Source organism: Manihot esculenta, chromosome 14 (genome assembly GCF_001659605.2).
Source record: "Manihot esculenta cultivar AM560-2 chromosome 14, M.esculenta_v8, whole genome shotgun sequence".
NCBI lineage: Eukaryota > Viridiplantae > Streptophyta > Magnoliopsida > Malpighiales > Euphorbiaceae > Manihot > Manihot esculenta.
In genome coordinates, this window is record NC_035174.2 from 3,491,302 (window position 1) to 3,515,349 (window position 24,048).

General features: G+C 34.0%; 1 protein-coding gene and 1 pseudogene across 3 annotated transcripts; both read right to left on the reverse strand.

Moving 5' to 3' along the window:
* Positions 1–2,618: 2,618 nt before the first annotated feature.
* Positions 2,619–15,825, reverse strand: LOC110631138 (annotated as a pseudogene).
* Positions 15,826–20,566: 4,741 nt separating this feature from the next.
* On the reverse strand, positions 20,567–23,774 carry LOC110630669 (polyadenylate-binding protein 1). Of its 3 annotated transcripts, none has more exons than XM_021778198.2 (6): positions 23,502–23,774; positions 23,308–23,410; positions 22,713–22,783; positions 22,040–22,231; positions 21,826–21,957; positions 20,567–20,916 (listed from the first exon to the last, which is right to left on the reverse strand). In XM_021778198.2, exons 1-5 carry the CDS (start codon positions 23,628–23,630, stop codon positions 21,826–21,828), a joined length of 627 nt encoding a protein of 208 aa, XP_021633890.1. In that variant the 5' UTR covers positions 23,631–23,774; the 3' UTR covers positions 20,567–20,916. The 3 variants fall into 3 exon arrangements, with proteins under 3 accessions (XP_021633890.1, XP_021633889.1, XP_043806722.1); XM_021778197.2 differs by having other exon boundaries at positions 21,830–21,957; positions 23,502–23,773; XM_043950787.1 differs by lacking the exon at positions 23,502–23,774 and having other exon boundaries at positions 21,830–21,957; positions 22,718–22,783.
* Between the last annotated feature and the right edge of the window lie 274 nt (positions 23,775–24,048).

Here is a 24,048-nt window from a genome sequence, read left to right on the forward strand (position 1 = left end):
GGCTGTTGGGTGGGCGGTCGACGCGACTAGCTGTCAATTATGAGTCTCAGACGTTTTTCCGCGGCGTCTCTGACGTGGATTGATAGGGAGGAAAATTTTTGGATGCTAAATTTTAGTGATCTTTATCCTCTTATTAATATAATGCTCCAAATAAAATTTATTTCCTCACGTGTTATAATTTTTATTATTATTTTTATATATAATTAATATATAAATTAATTATTACAATTCTATTTAATTTAATTTAATTTTATTTCAAAATAAATTTTTATACGTGCGTTGGCATTTGGCTGAGCTAGATTTGCCACGTCATAACGGCATTATCTCGAAAATGGAAAACTCGACTTCAAATTTGGATGTTAATTAAAAAGATGTCAAAGACGTGTCATTAGCTCTTCTTAAAATAAAAAAAAAATATTAGCCATATGAAAAAGAATTTGAGATGCGACTGCTCTCGTGCTTAGCCTCACCTAACACCACATTCGGTTCTGAATCGAATTTAAATTTAAAAAAACAAAAAAAAAAAAACGATTTTTTTTTTCAAATTCCATATTGAATCGAATATAAATATTTAAATTAAGTAAAAAATATTCAAACAGAAATATATAAATTATTTTTAATTTAGATATATTTTTATTAAATTTTAATATATTAAATATAAATATAAAAATTATATATATTAAATTTTAAAAAAAGCACACACAGCGAGAACAGAAGTTGCAATACAAATAACTTCAGAATTTCAATCAGTTCAATTTTTTTGAATAAAAATAACTGGATCAATAGCTTTAACTGAAAACTGCGTTCAGCCCTGGACAGTGTGATTCATTACGATATGCCAATTGGAATTGAAAAATGTTGCAATAGCAGGAAAGAGGGGATTTTGGTATACTAACGAACCAATATTAATCAAATTAAATGGATATAGGAAATAGCAATCTTAATCGTTGAACTTGAAATCACTCCTCTATTTATGATTATATTAGCATACGGTTATATTTGCAAGAGAAGCTAAATTGCTTGATGGAACATATTTCGTGAAATTACAGTATTCATACCTCTTCTTTATCCTTAAGATGCTAAAAGATCTAGTCTTGTTTTAAAGTTAAATTTCCATTTGCAGGCAGTCCTCTTTACACTCTGTTTGAGAGATAGAGAAATTTTCTAATATATGATTTTATAAGATAAAGTTTTTTTTTATGATTTTTAATTAATAATTTTTTATTGTTCGAGAAGAAAATAAATTTTTTAAATATATTTGAAAAATTTTTAGAGAATATAAATAAAAAACTTTTAAAAACTTCTAAAAATCTTACTTTAAAAATGTTCACTCTCTCCCAAACATAAATTTAAAATTTTTAAATCTTAAAAAATCTTCCATTAACTTGAAAAATCTCTTCACCTCCCAAACAGAGCGTTAAGAAACTGTGGTATTAAACATAATCATAAACACAAACACAATATTGTTGGCCCATAATTATACTGGAAATCAGTAGTGCAAGTTGTCCCGTCATAATTAAGCCAATTATCAATTGATGAACAATGATCCACGAGTGGATCACAACCGTTCAATTACAGCAATATATCAAAATTTGAATACATTCAACTTCTTCACAATTTAGTTGTGAACAAAATAGAATGGAAATTTATCATTTGCGAGGCTTGCAGAGAGAGAGAGAGAGAGTAAATACTATAAAGAGGAATTGTCATTACAATTTCATCATGTTGCATCTGCAGTGTGGACCGGAAGCAAAAATTTACTTTGCATGGTGTGCAATACCAAAACTTGGTAATGCCATTGCTCAACTAAAACAGAAATTTCAAGCATGTGAAGGCATTGTGTTCATGACTAACCTCATCAATTTTCTATCATTTTCATAAACAGGCATAAAACACGGGATTCCCTGCCAAACTGAAATTTACTTTACAGGAGGGTTTTATATTCAATAACGCAAAAGACTAAATATAGCATCTCTCTTCATCAGTCTACCTTTCCCAAATGCAGTCTAATGAATAAACTGCAAACCCATTGGATGCAAAAATAATTTCCATGATTTTATCAGCTTGGGCTAAGATTTAAAAATTTTAAGAAATTTTTGAATTTCCAGGAGTTATGAATTGTTACTTATGTACGCACCTTGCATCTCTTCAACTGACAAATCACAAAAGTAGAGATTCATATCTTATCTGTAACGACCCGGAAACCGGACCGCTACCGGCGCTAGGATCCAAATCGGCTTAAAGCCGCCGGGACCCATAATAAGCCTAACATACATCCTGTTACCTGGTAAAATCTCGTACATGATCAAACATAAACATAAAAATTTTAACATCTGATGTATATACCGAGCTTAACCTATATGCTACATAACTGAAAACATAAAAAAACCTCATACTAGAACCCTCATCAAATGTCCTAACTGGTCAACATTACATACATTAAACTTGGATCACATCCGATGAACCGAAACCTAACCTGTGCATGCATCAGAACCATAAAGATAAAAACCTCCACTAGGGTCCTCATCAAATACTCTAGCTTGGTAAACAACACATGCCACAAGTCTGGTTCAAACACAATTCATCACTAGAACAATACATACATCATGTACTAAAAATGGACTAACCAAGCCTTAGGGCCAAGCACAATACTAATCCATAAACATAACTCTACTTTGCGTTACATTTCATTTCATTCCATTATCTTACAATACATTATATCAGTTTACATTACATGTCCACACTAATACTAATATAATACAAAGCCATAACTTTTACCCTTGACGTCTTCCTGAACTACCTCTGACCTGCAAACCTGGGGTTTAGGGAAGAGGGGTGAGCTAAAAAGCCCAGTGAGCAGAACAGGGAAAACAATAATAATAAAACATGCTTTCATGGAATGCGTCACAGCACAAACAATTCACATCACGGATGGACATGACCTCCAAAACTCCCTCTGTCTGTAACATATCATGGTGCCCGGCCCTCAAAGGAGCTCCTCAGGACTTCATTATGCTCGGCCCTTCGGGCTCCTCAGGATTTCATTATGCCCGGCCCTTCGGGCTCCTCAGGACTTCATTAACATATCATAGTTAGGGCTATTGGGGTCGCCTTGGTCCATCCACATCAACAGCAAATTATGCAATGCAGCATATTCGTGATTTCTAATGCAAGCAACCTACTACATATACATGGTATTTATGGTGCGTGAAACATGCTTAAAACATTTAAGTTAGTTCTACTTACCTCTGGCAGACGCTGGACTGACTCTGCAACAGCTAACGCTGCTGGCCTCCTCGGTCCCTCGGGTCCGATCCTACACAAGTGGACTCAAATGAGGTGTCAAACACACTCTAAACAACTCATAAGCAACTCCCCAAAAACCCCTCAAAACATCATCAAAACATGCATAGAAAACCACCATGAAAGAGCTGGACATGGCACTTTCGGCGGCCGAAGGTCCCTTCCAGAGCCGAAAGCCATGCAGGTTCGGGGGCACTTTCGGCGGCCGAAAGTCCTTCCAGAGCCGAAAGTCTGGTACCTTCGGCGGCAGGTTCGACGGCCGAAGCCTCTCACAGATCCGAAAGTCCTGGCCTTCGGAGGCACATTAGGCGGCCAAAGCTGCCTCCCATGCAGGTTCGGCAGCCGAACATACCTTTGGTGGCCGAACCTGGTTCCCTCCGAACAACAGGTCCGAATCCGACACAAGCAAAACCAACCTCCAAACCACCCAAAACCTCACATGCTCTCACCCAAACATGCAAACACACTCCCACATGCACATAGGGGCATAAACTAACTTAAAACCCCAACATAACATCATATAAACAAACATTGGGCATAAAACCCACATAAACCCTAACATGCATATCTACCCATACTCAAGCATTAAAACTTCTTTAAACTTACTTAAAACTTTATGAAACATAAAGGAAAGCAAGGATCTACACTTACCTCTTGAAGATCGAGAGTTGGTGCGATCCTAACTTGAAGATATGGAGAATCCAAGCTCCAAAGATCTCCAAGCTCCAAAACTTCGATCTAAGCTTTAAAAACTCTTCAAAACAACCATAAAACTTATAAAAACCTTGGGAGATTGAAGGAAAGACATGAAATCAACCAAAGGAGGCATGAACTCACCTATGACCGAAATGGGGAGAGAAAACTCGCCCATTTCCGATCTGGGGGCCTTTTATAAGTGGCTGAGCAGAACACCTTTGGAAGCCAAACCTGCTTCCGAAACACCCCCATGTTCGGCGGCCAAACTTGAGGTTCAGCCGTCGAACCTGGTTTCTTCCCTCAAAGCCTTCGGAGGCCTAAAGCACTCCCGAAACAGCCCCATGTTCGGCGGCCGAACCTGGGTCCTTCCTCCTTGGCCTTTTCTTTTTAAAACTCATTTCTTTCCATTTAAAACCATAATATCATGTGAAAACATTTTAGAAACACATTTTACCCCTCTAGAAGACTCTGGCATCTTCAAAATTTCAGATTCCAACGGAGATTCCGCCGGAAGGTAGGGATTCCGATGCCGAAATCTAGCCGGGTATTACATTATCCGTGCCAAAGTCACCTATATTAGCCAATTTACATGGTGAACCAACTATTGTTAGATTGCCAAATAAATGCCCCGTAGTCTAAATACATGAGATTTCATTTGGACCCCACCATATATTTACTCTACGATATAGACTCAGTGTAGGTAAAAATTGCCCATCACACACCTGTACCATTCACTTTTTGCCTAATGCAACATACAAAAATTGTAACTTATTAAACAGCTATACTAAAAGAAAGTTGCATTTAGACACAAAAATAATATGTAAAAATTGCAAAAGCATTGAATCAAGAAGAAGAATTGTTTTCTGCATGTAAAAGCATTAGGATAGTAGGTCTTAAAAACGATGGTCGTTTTAAAGGGGCTGCCGATCGGCTGAATTAACGACCACATATGCAGAAAAAACCAGTTTCACTTGCTACTATGCGTGTGAAATTACGCTCTTTGCTGACATAGCAGTTTTTGTGTCTGAATGTAATATTATTTTTTTACTACAGGCGTCTAATATGTCGAGATTTTAGTATAGGAGTGCATTAAGTAAAAAGTGAATAGTACAAGTGTGTAATGACATATTTGGCCAATCTTAGATATTTGGATAACTTCCAGAATGATCCCTTCATTTAACAAGTTAGAACTTCTGGTTCAAATATTTCCTTGAATTTTCCATTTTTTTCCCGAGTAAGAATCAACAAGACCTTGCAGATTTCATAAACTTGTAGGCAACAAAAACTGATATATGCCACTATTTCATCTATGAGACAATTGGATACAAATCACAATGATATGACAAAAGGCAAGACTAGAATAATATCTTTCAGACTTGGAACAAGAAGTAAAGCAAAAGGTTTTAATACATCTTATTCCAAATGAACGAAAAAAGTGTCTGGGTTTATACCACAAGAAGCATGGCAAGAACATATATATATGAATTTTCAACCACTACTATCAAACTCTTTGATGAATTCTCCAGCATCTTACAAGTCTACTTGCTGGAATATAAACTCAACATTTTTCTGTTTTCTACATAGTTCTCTATGAGTTGTATGAAGTTCTTTGATACATACTCATTTCAGAGAGAATGAGAAAGATAAAGCTTGCTATGTTTATACCCGCTGCACTGAGAAACCAGCCAAAAAAATAGTAGTTATTGTATTGATCCTTGCCCCACCTAAAAATATGAAGCTGATTATTTTGAATGGGCTAAATCATTTATGTAAGATATGCATAATCAATTACTAGCTAAATCATTCACAGATTATCATCATAATAATAAAACAAATAAATACATATAGCTACCTCAGCAGATATAATTGCTCTGCCGCTGTCACACATGCTGATAGTGCAGATTAAGCTTCTTTCCTGCAATAAAAAAGCAAAAGAATGCCGGTTCTTCAAGGTCTTTTATGACAGACAAAAGAAAAGAGACATCCAATCAGTATATTTGCTCAACTATACAACAGATAAGTTACTTACTTTCTTTTTCTTCAATCAATTTTAGGGTTCCTTGTAACGAGCTGGAAACCGGACTGCTATCCGCGCTAGGATTCAGATCGACTTAAGGTCGCCGAAACCCGTAGCAAGTCTACTGTACATCCTGCTTACACCTGATAAAATCTAATACATGATCACAAGATATAACAAATACATAAACATTATATGAACCAAGGCTCGACCAGTGCATGCATCGAAATTGAAAACGTAAAATCCATACTAGAACCCTCATCAAATACTCTAGTATGGTAAACATCACATGCCTCAATCTTAATCTTAGTTCAAACATAACTCATAATTAAAACTTTTACATGAGGATACCACTACCACTCTGTAACGACCCGGGAACCGGACCGCTACCGGCGCTAAGGTTCAGATCGACTTAAGGTCGCCGGAGCCCGTAGCAAGTCTACAATACATCCTGTGTACCGGATAAAATCCCATACATGATCACACAATATAACAAAAATATAAACATTTCATGAACCAAGACTCGACCTGTGCATATATCGAACTAAAAACATAAACCCATACTAGAGCCCTCATCAAATGCTCTAGTATGGTAAACATCACATGCCTCAAACTTAGCTCAAACATAACTTATAATTAAAACTTTTACATAAGAATCATGTAAACTGGGATTACAAGGACAAAAACTAAGACAAAGCACATTTCTAAAACCATAAAATAATAAATGTCCACATCTATACTATTACAAAAAGCTATATCAGCAACTCAGCCGATTTTTCCGAGCTAACTCTAACCCTACAAACCTGGGATTAAGGGAAAGGGATAAGCTACAAGAGCCTAGTGAGCAGAACATAAAAACAGTTTAATAAACATATGATCGAATGAAATGCGTCACAACACAAACAATTCACATCAATATGGATTTGTCACCAATAACCCTCTACAAATTACAATAGTGCCCGGCCCACGACGGGTGCTTTTCAGGACTTCCTCTTAAACATAACATAACATAATAAATCCATAGTGCCAGAGGCGTAGAATGGGCCTCGACCTGGACTTCCGTATACATCATAACACACTCGAGGGTTAGTGGATCATCATACATCCATCCACAACAACAGTAAATTATGCAATGCATCATATTCGTGAATTCTAATGCAAACAACCTAATACATATACATAGCATTCGTGATGCATGAACACGCTTAAAAGGCTTAATTACTTTAAAATAATAGATTAGTTCAATTCTACTCACCTCTGGCTGACGCTCGCCTAAAACTGACGTAACTTTCTCACTGTAGGCCTCTACGGTCTCCCAAGTCCGATCTTACACAGATGGACTCAAATGAGGGACCAAACATAACCTTTACAAGACCCTAAACAATTCCTCAAGAACCCCCTAAAACATACCAAAACATGCATATAAAGTAAACAGGAGAAGGCTGGGCATGGGACTTTTGGCGGCAGATTCGGTGGCCAAAGATCCCTCACAGATCCGAAAGTCAGTAACTTTTGGAGGCAGGTTCGGCGGCCTAAACCCTTCACAGATTCGAAAGTCAGTTACTTTCGGGGGTAGGTTCGGCGGCCTAAACCCTTCACAGATCCGAAAGTCACCAACTTTCGGGGGCAGTTTAGGCGGCCAAAAGGTTGCCTCTACCTGCAGGTTCGGCGGCTGAACCTGGGTTCTCCAGTTAGGCAGAACCCGATTCTGCCCTAAACACATAGCCACCAAAAGCTTTGTTTCTCACCCACACAGCTAAAAAAACAACCATACATACTCAACACGCATAAGGGGCATCTAAGACTTGTCTAATTCCCATCATACAATACAAGAGGAAACATTCATTATCAGCCTAACCCAACCCTAAAACTTTAGATTTAACCATTGCATGCATTAACAACCCTTAACCCCTTTTAAAACTTGTTGAAAACTTCTAGAAAACAGAAGAAAAGCAAAGATTCAAACTTACCTTTTGGATACACAAAGGTGACAGCAACCCAAACTTGGAGATGAGGGAAATCGATCTCCAGAGGTCTCCAAGGGTTAAAACTTTAGATTCAAACTCAGATCTTCAAAAACAAAGGAACACTCATGAATTCTCTGAGAGATTTGAAGGAATTTCAGCAAGAACATCAAAGGAAGGGCATGGACTTATCTCTGCCCGAAAATGGAGAGGAAGCTCTCTCATTTTCGGGCTGAAGACCTCTTCTAGGAGGCTGGAGGAACCACCTTCTGCGGCCGAACTTGGAGGTTCGACGGCCAAATCTGGGGATCCCTCTAAAACTATTTTCTCTTTTATTTCCTTAACACAAATCCAAACAATAAACCAAATAAAAGTTCATTTTATGAAAATCTTATTTTACCCTTCTAAAGATTCTAGCTTTACGATTCCGGATTCCGATGGAGATTCCGTTGGAAAGTGGGAATTCCGACGCTGGAGTTTAGCTGGGTATTACATTCTTCCCCCCTTAAGAACATTCGTCCTTGAATGTTCAACATAGTAAACAAGCAAGACGCATACATCAAAAACACAAGAAAACATATAATACTTACTTTAAAAGAGATAGGGATATTGCTTAAGTATCGACTCTCGGGTCTCCCAGGTGCACTCTTCCATGTTGTGGTGATTCCACAGAACTTTCACCATCACGATTTCCTTATTCCTCAGCTTTCTGATCTACGTTTCTATAATCCAAACTGGCTGTTCAACATATGTGAGATCTTCTAGGATCTCCACGTCAGGTTCATTAAGAACCTTGCTCGGATCTGACACGAATTTCCGTAGTATAGAAACATGAAAAACCAAATGGATTCTCTCCATAGAAGCAGGTAAATCTAACTTGTAAGATACATTCTCAACTTTTTGCAGGATTTCGAAAGGCCCGATGTACCTTGTAGCTAGTTTACCTTCCCAAAACGAATCACCCCCTTCATATGAGACACCTTAAGCAACACAATATCTCCCTCCTGGAAAACAACATGCTGTCTGCGAATATCTGCATAGCTCTTCTGTCTACTAACAGCCGTTCTAATTCTCTCTCTGATGATAGGCACTATCCTGCTGATGATCTCTACTAATTCTGGCCTTGCTAAATGATCAGTCCAAATTTAAACCATTTTATCATGATGTTATTGATGTTAATTTACAATTTTTCTGCCTAATTTTGTTATTTTGATCTTATTTTGCAGAAAATGGTGTAAAGAGATAATTTGAAGAAAATGCCCTTAAAACTGCTTAAAATGGAACAAAGGAGAGCAAGCATGCCAAGTTGCAACTGAAAAGGAAATAAACAAGGAAAGTAATTTGAATTTCAAATTTCAAATCTCCAAGAGTATTCAAAATTCAAAATTCAAGATTCAGCTTATTAAGGAAAGTGCTAAATAAGGAAAGTGCAAATAAGAAAAGTGCAGTCAGCAAAGCAATTTGAATTTCAAATTTCAAATCTTCAAGAATCCCTTTCCTTATTGAGGAAGCCAAATCTTAAGAAGATACACATTCAAAATTTGAAATTCAAAATTCAACTTGTTAAGGAAGCCAAAGAAGACATACTTGCCCCCAAGTCTTGCACATTCAAAATTTAAAATTCAAAAGGAGGCTCCACCTCATTAATGTACACTTGGGCGGCAAGGGCAGCAATTTGGGCAGCAAGGAAGAGCAACTTGTGCAGTAAGGAAGAGCAACTTGTGCAGCAAGGAAGATCAACTTGGGCAGCAAGGAGACCTAGGGCAACACTTTCAACTATAAAAAGACACATAAGAAGCCTCCCCATACTTTTTCTACTCTCCCTTGGACACACATACGGGATTGCAAGTGGCCACATCTCTTCTTCATCTCTTTCTTTATTTTTGGTTTTGTTTCAGCCATGAGTGGCTGAAACCTTTTTTTCTAGTTGAAGATTGGTTGAAACTTTAATTGTTTTATGGATTGGGAGATCTGAACACACATTGTTTAACTTTTGTTTTTCAATATTCATGCAATCTCATGCTTAATTCCATTGTTACTTTGTTATTTTGATCAATATGACCAATTGATTCTTGATTGCAAGGTAATAAATTGTTAGTTTGGATAATTTTAAGTCCGTAATTGCTTGGATTGTTCAAACATAAGTAACTCTTGGTGTAAAAACTAAGGAAATTGCATGATCTAGTGATATCACCATGCGTTTGGGTAGCTAGAATTAGGTCTCTCTATTTCTTAATGCAATTGACAGTTGTTAGATGCCTAAGGCCCAACGACGTTCTTTAGCGACTTGTTGATTAGTGATTAGTTAGAGGACGTTCCCTAATTAATTTATGCTTAAGGAGAGATATGGTGGTGAGAAACGTCTTCTATCTCCATAACTAATTTATTGAATCAACAAGTCGGAGTCCTCGTGCTGTTTCTGTGCCACTTGTTCCAGAAACACAGGTGTCACCTTCATCTGTGCTACTAATGCACCTGTACTAGACAACTCCAACTGCAAGCCTTCGCTGACAAGCCTGTAAAATTCTTTCACCATTGGTCTTCTCTCGACTGTGATGTGGGATAAACTGCCAAGTGATTTCCGGCTAAGAGCATCAGCCACCATATTTGCTTTACCCGGATGATACTGAATTTTGCAATCATAATCGCTAAGCAGTTTTACCCATCTCCTCTGCCTCAAGTTTAATTCTTTCTGACTCAAGATGTATTGCAAACTCTTATGATCTGTAAAGATCTCACATTTTACCCCATACAGGTAATGCCTCCATATCTTGAGTGCAAAGATCACAGCTGACATCTTTAGATCGTGCGTAAGATAATTTAACTCATGCTTCTTCAACTGTCTAGAAGCGTAAGCAATCACCCTTTCCTTCTGCATCAACACACAACCTAGTCCCACTCGGGATGCATCACAAAACACTGTGAAATCCTCATTACTTGTAGGTAGAGTCAACACTGGTGCTGACGTCAGTCTTCTCTTAAGCTCTTCAAAACTTTCCTCACACTGAGCTGACTAGACAAACTTCTAATTCTTCTTGGTCAACCTGGTCATAGGAGCAGCAATTTTGGAGAAATCCTGAAAGAATCTCCTGTAGTAACCTGCCAAATCCAAAAAGCTTTTGATCTCTGTAACTGTAGTGGGTCTCTACCAAGAATAAGTATCTGTTACCCAGGATCGATGATCTGTTTGATTAGTTAGCAGGAGCCGGTTGTTTCTCCAAGATAGATTTGAGATTCGGGTACCATCAGTTGAAAGTCAGAGAAGAAGACGTGCCTAAGACAGCTTTTAGGACCAGATATGGGCATTATGAGTTCCTAGTAATGTCGTTCGGGCTGACCAATGCCCCTGCAGCATTCATGGATCTCATGAACAGATTTTCAGTCAGTTTCTGGATCACTTTGTTATTGTTTTCATTGATCATATTTTAGTGTATTCCAAAAACGCAGAGGAGCATGCCCATCATCTGAGGAGAGTGTTGAAGATCTTGAGGGAACACGACTTGTATGCCAAGTTCTCTAAATGTGAGTTCTAGTTGAGGAGTATCTCTTTCTTGGGGCATGTAGTGTCAGAAAAAGGAATCGAGGTGGACCCTAAGAAAGTAGAAACTGTAGCTAACTGGTCCAGACCCACTACAGTGACAGAGATCAAAAGCTTTTTGGATTTGGCAGGTTACTACAGGAGATTCGTTCAGGATTTCTTCAAAATAGCTGCTCCTATGACCAAGTTGACCAAGAAGAATAAAAAATTTGTCTGGTCAGATCAGTGTGAGGAAAGTTTCGAAGAGCTTAAGAGAAGACTGACGTCAGCACCAGTGTTGGCTCTACCTACATGTAATGAGGATTTCACAGTGTTTTGTGATACATTCTGAGTAGGACTAGGTTGTGTGTTGATGCAGAAGGAAAGGGTGATTGCTTACGCTTCTAGACAGTTGAAGAAGCATGAGTTGAATTATCTTACGCACGATCTAGAGATGGCAGCTGTGATCTTTGCACTCAAGATGTGGAGGCATTACCTATATGGGGTAAAATGTGAGATCTTTATAGATCATAAGAGTTTGCAATACATCTTGAGTCAGAAAGAGTTAAACTTGAGGCAGAGGAGATGGGTAGAACTGCTTAGCGATTATGATTGCAAAATCCAGTATCATCCGGGTAAAGCAAATGTGGTGGCAGATGCTCTAGCCGAAAATCACTTGGCAGTTTATCCCACATCACAGTAGAGAGAAGACCAGTAGTGAAAGAATTTTACAGGCTTGTTAGCGAAGGTTTATAGTTAGAGTTGTCTGGTACAGGTGCATTAATAGTACAGATGAAAGTGACACTCGTGTTTCTGGAGCAAATGGCACAAAAACAGCACGAAAACACCCGAGTTGGTAAAAATAGCAAGAGCTGTTCAGAATGGCAAAAATGGTGATTTTAGATTCGACAACAAAGGGAATCTCCGTTATGGGAATGGATTATGTATACCAGATGACATAGGTTTGAAAGGAGACATTATGAGAGAGGCTCATAATGTCAGGTACAGTATCCACCCCTGGAGCCACCAAAATGTATCAGGATCTGAAGAGAGTGTATTGGTGGCCATCAATGAAGAGGGAAGTAGCTCAGTTCGTGTCTGCTTGTGAGATATGTCAGAGGGTGAAGTTAGAACACCAGAAGCCAGCTGGGATGCTCAACCCACTACCGATTCCAGAGTGGAAATGGGAACACGTGGCGATAGATTTTGTAGTGGGATTACCTGCAATATCCAACAGACATGACTCTATATGGGTAATAGTGGACAGATTGACCAAATCTCCTCACTTTATCCCTGTCAAGAGCGGCTATTCTGTGGACAAATTGGCACAACTTTACGTGGAAGAAATTATCAGGCTGCATGGGGCTCCAGTTTCTATAGTGTCGAATAGGGGACCCCAATTTACCTCCAGGTTTTGGCGGAGTCTGCAAAATGATATAGGCACAAGGCTAGACTTTAGCACTGCTTTCCATCCACAGACTGACAGACAGTTAGAGACGACCATCCAAACTATAGAAGACATGCTAAGGATATGTGTGCTAGACTTTGGTGGTTCTTGGAGGCAACATCTACCATTGGTAGAGTTTGCCTACAATAACAGTTACCATGCTAGTATTGGGATGGCTCCTTATGAAGCTTTATATGGGAGCAAGTGCAGGTCACCTGTCTGCTGGGAAGAAGTGGGAGAAAGGGCCTTAGCAGGGCCAGAATTAGTAGATACCACCAGCAGGGTAGTGCCTATTATCAGAGAGAGAATCAGAACTGCTGTAAGTAGGCATAAGAGTTATGCAGGCGTCCGAAGAAGACAAGTTGTTTTCTAGGAGGGGGATATGGTATTGCTTAAGGTGTCTCTTATGAGGGGGATGATTCGTTTTGGAAAGAAAGATAAACTAGCTCCAAGGTACATCGGGCCCTTTGAAATCCTGCAAAAGATTGGGAATGTATTTTACAAGTTAGATTTACCTGCTTCTATGGAGAGGATCCATCCAATTTTCCATATTTCTATGTTATAGAAATTCGTGTCAGATCCGGACAAGGTTCTTAATGAACCTGACGTGGAGATCCTATGAGATCTCACCTATGTTAAACAGCCAGTTCGGATCATAGACATGCAAATCAGAAAGCTGAGGAACAAGGAAATCGTGATGGTGAAAGTTCTGTGGAATCACTACAATATGGAAAGAGTGCACCTGGGAGACCCGAGAGTCAATGCTTAAGCAATACCCCTACCTCTTTTAAAGTAAGTGTTATATGTTTTCTTGTGTTTTTGATATATGTGTCTTACTTGTTTGCTGTGTTGAACATTCGAGTATGAATGTTCTTAAGGGGGGAAGAATGTAATACCCAACTAAACTCTGGCGTCAGAATTCCCACTTTCCAACGGAATCTCTATCGGAATCCGGAATCTGAATATTTAGAAGGGTAAAATAAGATTTTCATAAAATGAACTTTTATTTGGTTTTATTGTTTGGATTTGTGTTAAGCAAATAAAAGAGAAAATAGTTTTAACGGGATCCCCAGGTTCGACTGCCGAACCTCTAAGTTCGGTCGCTGAAGGTGGTTCCTCTAGCCGCCTAGAAGAGGTCTTCAGCCCGAAAATGAGAGAGCTTCCTCTCCATTTTCGGGCAGAGGTAAGTTCATGCCTTTCCTTTGATGTTCTTGCTGAAATTCCTTCAAATCTCTTAGAAAATTCATGAGTGTTCCTTTGTTTTTTAAGATCTGAGTTTGAATCTAAAGTTTTAACCCTTGGAGACCTTTGGAGATCGATTTCCCTCATCTCCAAATTTGGGTTGCTGTCACCTTTGTGTATCCAAAAGGTAAGTTTGAATCTTTGCTTTTCTTCTGTTTTCTAGAAGTTTTCAACAAGTTTTAAAAGGGGTTAAGGGTTGTTCTGGAACATTTGATGAGGGCTCTAGTATGGATTTTAGGTTTTCAGTTTCGATGCATGCACAGGTCAAGCCATGGTTCATGGAATGTTTATGTGTATGTTAAATACCTTCTAAAACAGATCTGCATAAGCTGTACAAGCTTATAACCATATAAATCAAAACATTATAGGCTACTAAAAGTTAAAATAGATTTAAACATCAATGAGGTGGTAGCAAAGAAACACAAGAATGTAACCTTGTTGCCAGGATGTGCCATCGCATTGCCGAAGTTTGCGTTTTGGAGCAGTTCAAGAAAAAATAGGCAACGAGGATACCTGGAATCATACTACCAGATAAGTAATGTTAAAATTTTTTTAAAAAAAAAAAACATTTTAGTTTAAAAAAAAAAACACATTTTAGTTCCTTAGGGAGAAGGAAAAAAAAACTGTGCTTGATGTAATAATCTGAAAGTTAAAGTTCGTTCGAGTAAATATTCATAGGATATTAGCTCACATTATAAACTTTATGTACTCAGGTCGCTGCCAGTACTGAAGGTGTTTCAAGTAGCCAATAAACGCTTCATCTTCAAAATAGCGATTCTGAGCCAAATCTACATTTAAAAATTTCCAAGAACCCAGCGTCAGCCAAAAATACACAAAATTTGAGCTGCTAGTCGGTGAAATTTGACACCTGAGCAGTAAAAGAGCAAGTGCAAAGACGCCAGAAACACATGCATTAATGCTACTTTGCACTATAATATTTGATGCTAAGACTCATAGCAAAAAATCACCACTTGTATGCATGACACCTGGCAAACACAACGAAAACACTCCCGAAAGCTGTTTGTTATTAGTTCTGAAAGACGCACAACTCAATTCACTTAACAATAATGTTACTTGTAGGAATTATAAAGAAAACAAAAAAGCAAATGCAGGTAATTTTATATGAACTTACAATGGATATAAGTGGGATTAGCTAGACACTGGACAAATTCCAACTCGAGCAAAACCCTTGTTGTCGCGCATCATCTGGATCCTTGTAAATGTTCTTCGGCCTATAATTATTCCCAAATCAAATACAATCAGGGAAATGAACCTCTAACGATGAAATTGCTCAAAGGCTCTGTTGACTAGGTTAAAGCAATTAAACAAGTTGAAAATAAATATTGATAAATTCGACGCATTATTAATAAAAATTAAAGAGTGTTAAGAGTAAGCAACGAAGGCGTACGAGGATGGAGCGTCGGGACTATGATCGGTTTTTTTAGGAGGAGGAGAAGCCATTTATAACCGTTCGCAGAGGAACAAATAAATGAACAAGTAAGCGTAAAAACGATAAAAAGGAAGTGCGAGGTAGTGCTAGGGGTCGCAAGATTTACTTTTTCTTTTTTTTCCTTTTTTCAAACAACAGGGTGGCGAGATTATCAGGAATGAAACTAAAAATATTTATGAATTTAGAGTTTGAGACGATAAATTTAAAAAACATGTGTTTAGTGCCTATTCAAACCACAGGTCTTTTTTAAGGAGCGCCAGACATATCTAGCGCATGTGGGATAATTATTTTATTTTTTATTTTTTATTTTTTTAATTATTAAAATATTATAATTATGTTAATTAATTAATATATTATTTTTATATTATATTAATTTAATTATTATATTTATATTATATTTTTTTATTATAATATATTTTATTAATTTTAATATATTTTTATAATAATATTATAATTAAATAATACTAATTATAAATTTATTTACCTATTATAAAAAATATATATAAAGATACTAAATTAAATAATTAATAAAAAATAGATTAATTAATTAATATAATTATTTAAAATTATAAAAATTAAATTTATTTTTTATTAAACTACTGTATCTTACATAATTATATAATAATATTAATTTTATAATATTAAAATTATATAAGATTAGTAATATTTTTATTTTAAATATTAATAATAAAATTTATTAAATATTAGTATATAAAATATGTTAATATTTAGAATTATTAAATAAAATTATGCTGTTAATTAATTTATTTTGCAATTAAATTAATTAATTAATTTTTTTAATAAATTATAAATAATTCACTGTTTTTATATAATATTTAATAACAAAATAATATAATAATTCTAAATATTTTATTTGAATTATTTATTTACAAAGAAAAAAATAAATAAATTAAATAATTAAATCAGTAAAGTGATTTTGTATAGTAGAATAATATTATAATTTTAAATATTTTTATTTGCAGTCATTTTGTTATTAATTTTTACACTACTTTTATATATTAAAAATATTTTATATAATATTATTTTAATTATTAAAATATTATAATTATATTAATTAATTAACATATTACTTTTATATAATATTAATTTAATAATTTTATTTATATTATATTTTTTATTATAATATTTTTTTATATTATATTTTAATAGATTAATATAGCAATATTATAGTTAAATATTACTAGTAATCTTTAATATATTTAATCATATAATAATATATTTTATAATTTTTTAAAATATTAAAACTATTAATATTATTAATATTATTATGAGATTATGTATGATTGTATAATAATAGTTTAATAAAAATAAATTTAATTTTTATAATTTTAAATATTTATATTAATTATTAATTAATTAATTTATTTTTTATTAATTATTTAATTCACTATTTTTTATATATATTTAATAACAGATAAATAAATTTATAATTAGTATTATTTAATTATAATATTATTATAAAAATATATTAAAATTAATAAAATATATTATAAAAATTTATTATAATAAAAAAATATAATATAAATATACTTATTAAATTAATATAATATAAAAATAATATATTAAATAATTAATATAATTATAATATTTTAATAATTAAAAAAATCAAAAAAAAATCATGACCTAGCATACAGCGTAGACCATTCTTAAAAAAAAAAACAAATAATAGCATGAGTTATTTAGAATGGAGGCGGTAATGGTTAGTGTCATTTAGTCCATCTCTAACTCTGCGCTAAATTCTATTTTGATATTGAGATTGCCCTCCAATGCAGCGTCAAAATTCAATGGGATTTTGGCACTGTCGTAGAGCCATTTTCTTTTTTTTTTTTAAATTTATAATATAATTAAAATTTTATATTTTTTTTTATTTTTTAATTTATAATATAACTCATAATTTTTTTTCACTCTCATAATTTTATTTAAATTTATTTTTTTTCACTTTCATAATTTATTATATTTTTAATTTATTTTATATTTTTATAATTATTAAAATTTAATTTAAATTAATATATTCACAATTATAAATAATATTTATAATAAATTAATTTATTTATAATATATTATATAGAATAATATAAATAATTAAATACATTTTTATAATTAAATACATTTAATTAATACATTTTTATAATTAATATATTTTTATTTGTTTATTTATAAAATAATTAAATATTTGAATGTTGAATGAAAATATAAAATATATAAATATTTAGAGTGAATATATAAAATTATATGAATTTATTGAGTGAAATATATAAATAAAATTAAAGTAAAATAAATAATATAATATTAAAAAGAGAGAATAATATAAATAAAATATTTTTTTTTGTGTTAAAAATGGTGTAAAAGGTTGGAGATAATATTGTACTATTTTAGTGCAAAGCATAAAAAATTGTGTATAGTGTTGGAGATGGTCGGCAATAAATACTATTTTTAATCGCTGAACAGTGGTTAAATTCTGAATTTATAAATATTTTATTTTTAAATTTAAATTAATAATTTATTTTATTTTCAACACTAAATCGATAAAAAAACCTGACAATTGTTATAAAATTTTATTAGGGCTACTGCTTAAAGAAGTCATTTTTTTCACACCCAAATTAACTATTTAATTTTTTACTATTTCATTTACATCAAAATTATTTGATTAAAATTCTTTTATATTAAAAATTTTAAAAATCAAATTCAAATTAAAAGTCATGATATCAAAGTTCGGTTTTTATTATTGAGTCTTTTAATGAGCCTTATTTAATTGATGATAATTTAATTAAAAATTAAAAATTAAAAATTTAAAAATTATTTTTATTTGATTGATATTTTTTTATTTTTTATAAAGTTAATTTTTTTTAATGGAAAAAAATAATTTATTTAATTTAATTAAATTACTTTTTTAAAAATCAAAAGATAACACATTTAAATTAAATAAAATATTATAAAAATCAGGAGAATATATTGAGATGCTCTAAAATGAATTTTGATGCAGCATCTCTTCTTCTAGAGTTATCTATGATATCCTTTTCTTCTGTATCTCGGTTTTTATGTGTATCTTTTCAGCGAATTCCTAAAAGCGCAAATAAGGTTGCGTATTATCTTGCAACAGAAGTCTTGACCGGTGAAAAGGAAGTTATCTGGCTAGATGATCCCTCTCGTAAGTCTTATTATTGTGGCTTCCTTGGATATTCTTAGCTCGTTTTTGTTAAATATTTTTATTTGAAAAAAAGAAAAAAACTGTAAAATGGTAGAATCAGGGTGAGTTTGATTTAGTTGATGGATATATCTAATAACCTATGGATATTGGAATAATTAAATCAAGTATTTGGTAACTTTTTAAAATATCAAAAGATAATATACAGCTAATATAAAGTCTCTCGGCTACATTCTGAATAAACTCTTATTTAGAACAATTTTCAATCAACTTATACTATTTTGATTTTATTTTTTATTTAGACTATATTATATTTTTTTAAATTATAAATTTTACATCAATAAATTATTTAAAATTATAATATATAATATATAAATTAAAAATACTATATATAATAATTAAGCTACATGTAATATTCATTGTTATATGATAAAAATTGTACATATGCATTAAAAATTTATATCTTAAAATCATATTTTTAATTATTATATATATTATATAATAAATTAATATTTTTATATTTATTTCATTAATATAATAAACTGATATATACCCTTATTAGTAATTTACATCCATCCACCAGAAACTATATATAATTTATTAAATATCTAAAACATAACAATTATAATCAATTATCAATAACAACTATCAATTATATTTAGCAGTTAAATTAAATAGATTTTTAATAATTGAATGAAAAGTGTGAAAGTAACTGAATAATAAGGTAAGAAAAAAATAAATAAATTAAAATAAATAATATTCAATGTAAATACTTATTATTTTACTTTTTTATATAACAAAACAAAAAAATAACCTACTGTACAAAGGAAAATTAATATTAAATCTCTAAATTTTTAAAAAATTATTAATTAATTTTTATTATTTTTAAATCCAATTAAAATATCAATCATTATTGTTTATAAATACTACTGCATGATCCTTCTGTTGGGTTACTTTAACAGACTATGTTTATTAAGGTTAAAAGGTCAATAATGCCCTTCATAATATTTCCACTGCCCTCTTCTTCGACTTTCCCATTCCTATCCAGCCTATGAAATCCACCGTTGCTGCCGATGTCTTAAAGCCCCCGCATTTCACCATCGCCTAGATCGCTACCAAAGATGAAACCACCGTCGATACCCTCCTTATCCTCGGTACCATCGACCTTACGTCCTTCTACAGCTTCATCCCTCCCCTTGTTGTTCATGGCGTTTAACTCTGCCATGCCCCAAGTACATCCAATACGAAGATCTTATTATTCTCAAATCTACCGCTCCTCGGTCTTTGCTTGATTTTAACACTCATTCTTGCTATTTCTTCTCTTTTATTCTTAGTTCTCACTATCGACTCCGGTAGTGATAATCACATCAGCAATGGGTGAGTCAAGTTTGTGGCTTTTATCCGCAATTCCTTCTACTGTTATAGTGTTCTTATTTGGGCAGGTTTGATGTTTTATCTGCCATAAGTTCATCATCAAGGATCCTAAATTTGATCCATTGAGAACCCATCTACTGAAAATTACAAGGAAAATTGAAAATTTAGGTTATTGAGAGGAGTAATACCATAAATCGCATTGTTCATATTGAATTTTATAATTATAGTGTGTAAATTATTCATATATTTATTTTCCGATAATCAATTTTCTGTGATAAGAGTTTGTTAGTTTTGGGTTATAAATTTGGTAGGTTTCTGGAACTTTTACCCAGTTCACGATTGTGGAAAAAGTTTAAAAATGCTACCTACTAGAGCATGTTGGAGATGGTGGGACGGTGAACGCGGTGGTCTCCCACTAAGATCAACCACTACGGGAGGAACACTGAAACAAAGCTTGCTTGGACTGGGCATGGTGATTAGGGATGAACATAGCCTAGTTTTGCTAGCTGCTATGAGAATTGTCAAACTTTGTGTCATGGAATATGTTTGATGCACAATATCCCAGCACTCCTGCAAGCTATTAAAATTTGGGAAAAATCAGAACGGCCTTCCCCATGCAAATGATGATACAAGTCTTTCTGTCCCTCCTAATAACATGAACCAATGATCTTCTCAAATTGGTGGGTACTGCTTATTAGTATGGCCTGTAACGCATAGGTCGCCTGAACCTTGGAACCCTTCTGCACATGATGATAAATTAACTTGAATAATTATGCGGAAAGCATAAATGAATCACCACTTGTAAGCTATAGATATGACCAGTCAAACTGTTGTTGATAAAGTAATTGCTTGAATCAAAGAAAACCAATAACATGTGACTGAAAATAATCAATAGCAGAAAGATAGACCAGGATCAAATTCCAAATATCATGGAGAAAACACAAGAAATACAGAAGAATGTAACACCAAGGTTTAAAAACATTTCCATGCACAACTGCATGAAATGAATGTTAAGACTGGTATCCCTCTAGCATCTACTGTAGCCATTTCATAAGTAAGAAATGAAATACTGAAAAGTTTTTCTAATGCAACCACAACTCAAAAAATATCCAAAATATCCAGTCATTGGTGGAAACCTCATAAACTAGGCCCTCTCCCAACAAAGACTCACCATGAGCAATCAAGGCCATTACATATGCACATGATGAATAAAAAAGGAAAACATGTAAACATTCATTATAAAAAGAAAAAGAAAAACATATCCCAAAATCAACTCGTAATTTGCTATCCATTTTTAGAAGCCAGTAAGAGTAACATTCACTCTATTAAAACAAAAACCCAAGCAAATAATGAACTACACCACCCCAAGTTCCAGTATAATGTTTGTAAAATCTTATCCTTGCTTTTAAGATCATTTTACATATATATCCTCTTTGGAGAGGAAAAGTTCAAATCACATCTTTCCCAAAAACTGAAACCACGAAAAGAACAATTTAACTATAAAACTATACCATCCAGCATCTAGTCACTCATGCGTATCCAAAGGAAGGAAACATGCATGGATTCCATTAAATAGGAAAGAAATGAAAGCCATCAAGTTTTCATATATTTTCTTCATTGTAACAATAGGGGTTAAGATATTTAAATACCTACCCATAGCCATATGGGGGATAGAAGGGGGACGCAGACATGAATGGTCTTCGGGATCTGAACCCATAAGGGTTGGGGCGCCTCCCACGATATTGCTTCATTCCAGGAATGTTGGTTCTCTTAGCAGAGACCTAAAGATAAACCAGACCCACCATTATAGTCATAAAAGCAAATTCACAGAGCTATTAACAGTAAAGAAACAAGTTAAGATACCTTTAACTGACGGCCATGCAGTTCGGATTCATTTAACAAAAGGGCATTTTGAACAGCATCAACCTCAACAAATTCAACATAAGCAAATCCTTTTGGTTGACCAAACTTGTCAGTCAAAATTGTCACTCTGTTCACTGTTCCACAGGATTGAAAATGCTGCTGCACTTCTTCAGGAGTACAAGTATAGTCTACCTGGAGTCAAGAACACAAATGGCAAGCAAAGAACACAAATGAAAAGCAAAAACATTGCACCCTTCCAAACCAGCTCATTCAAAGTGTTACACTTGTTGAAACATCAGATGTACAAAAAAGAATACAACTACTTTGAAACCAAAGCAACCCAAAACTAATAGAACATGTGCAAATTCATCAATGAAGATCAATAACTGATGACTGCATAGTTGTGACGACAAAATATAGGCAATTGAGGGCAGAGATTTGGGCAGAAAAGAAAGCACAAAGCACTATTACTTGAGCAGCTGAACTGATATGTTGAAAATCCACGAAGATAAATTCATATTCAGAATAGATAGATATCATCAACAAATATTCTTGCAAATATCAGCAAAAGACACATATTAACCATTATAGAGAACATGCATTATATCTACCCAGTAAAGATAGAAATAATTTTAAAATAATGATGAAAAAAAAAAGGATGGTTAACCCTCACATTACCAACATAGATAGAGCGGGAATCCACCTCCTCTTTTTCAGCCTGAGTTGCAGAAGCACTTGAGGAATCTTTAAACAAGTTCAAGGGGGAAAAGTAACAATAAGACTAACTGTGAAATAAAGCTTTGCATTGTGCAGAACAACAAAAATTCAGGAGCAATCAAGAAAAGGATATGGAATTTCATACGAAAACTTGGCCAAATTAACAAATTATGCCAAAACTTACTAAAATAATAGATATATGGAGACAGAACATGTTTAACAAAAATGGAAAAGAGTAATAGGATAATTAATAGTATAGCTCTAAATGAGCTAGTTTGCTTACTATTGACTTGCTAGTAGCCCTTTAATAGTTACCCAAAAAAAAGCTAAAAAATTGTTTAATTTCAATCCATTATCAGCTCAAATTAACAAACTAATAGCTACACGTACCCTAATCTAAAACAGAATGCCTGTGGCTATATCTAGTTTATTGGCAGCAAGATAGAATTTGAATTAGAGATCCACGCATAACTAAAATAAACAAACCTAGTAGTTTAATCAAATTAAAAAGCAAGAGTTCAATACACAAGCAAATATAAAAAGAGAGACACCTTGGACAGCACCCATCTCCTTTTCAACTTTAGCCTGCATTTCGCGGAGAGCGCCAGCTTCTTCTTCGATCTCCTTCAGTCTCTTCTTCATGTCCTCCAAATCCTAATCCATAAAGATGAAAATTTTAAAAAAGAAAAAGAAAAATACAAACAAAATCATACAAATAAGACTAGAATCGTAGAGAAAGAGGAACCTTGGAGTTATGGCCGTGGTCCTCATCTTCTTCAGGCCTCGAAGACATGTCGATATCGGCGTCCATCTCTCCCTCGCCAGGGATTTCACTTCCGTAATCCTCATGCTCTTGCTCTTCGTGTTGATCCATCTCTCTCTACTACTCCTGCGTATATCAGAATTGAGTACTAACCGCTAAGCATTTGAGGTTCAATTTGGGAAAAAAAAAACCTTTAACCTAGCTAAGCTTGAAATGGGTAATGTCCTGCGGAATGGACTCGGTGGATGGGGAGAGGATGGTTAATTTGTAATTGTACTCATTTCAGAGGCCTACTTTGGGCTTCTGCTCTTAAGATCCCGTCAATTTTCCAAATGCTCAGGAATGGGACCCTGTCTCATACAAAGGAGGCTTGGGCCTAATCCGTCTAGGGAATAATGAGCCCTTTGGATCTCAACGGCTGTAAATTTAATTTTAACCATCTAGTGGTAGTTTGTATTTTTTTTCTTAATTTTAATTCACACGAGTTTCATGTCTGCCGATTTTTAAATTCGTTACTATTAAAAAAATC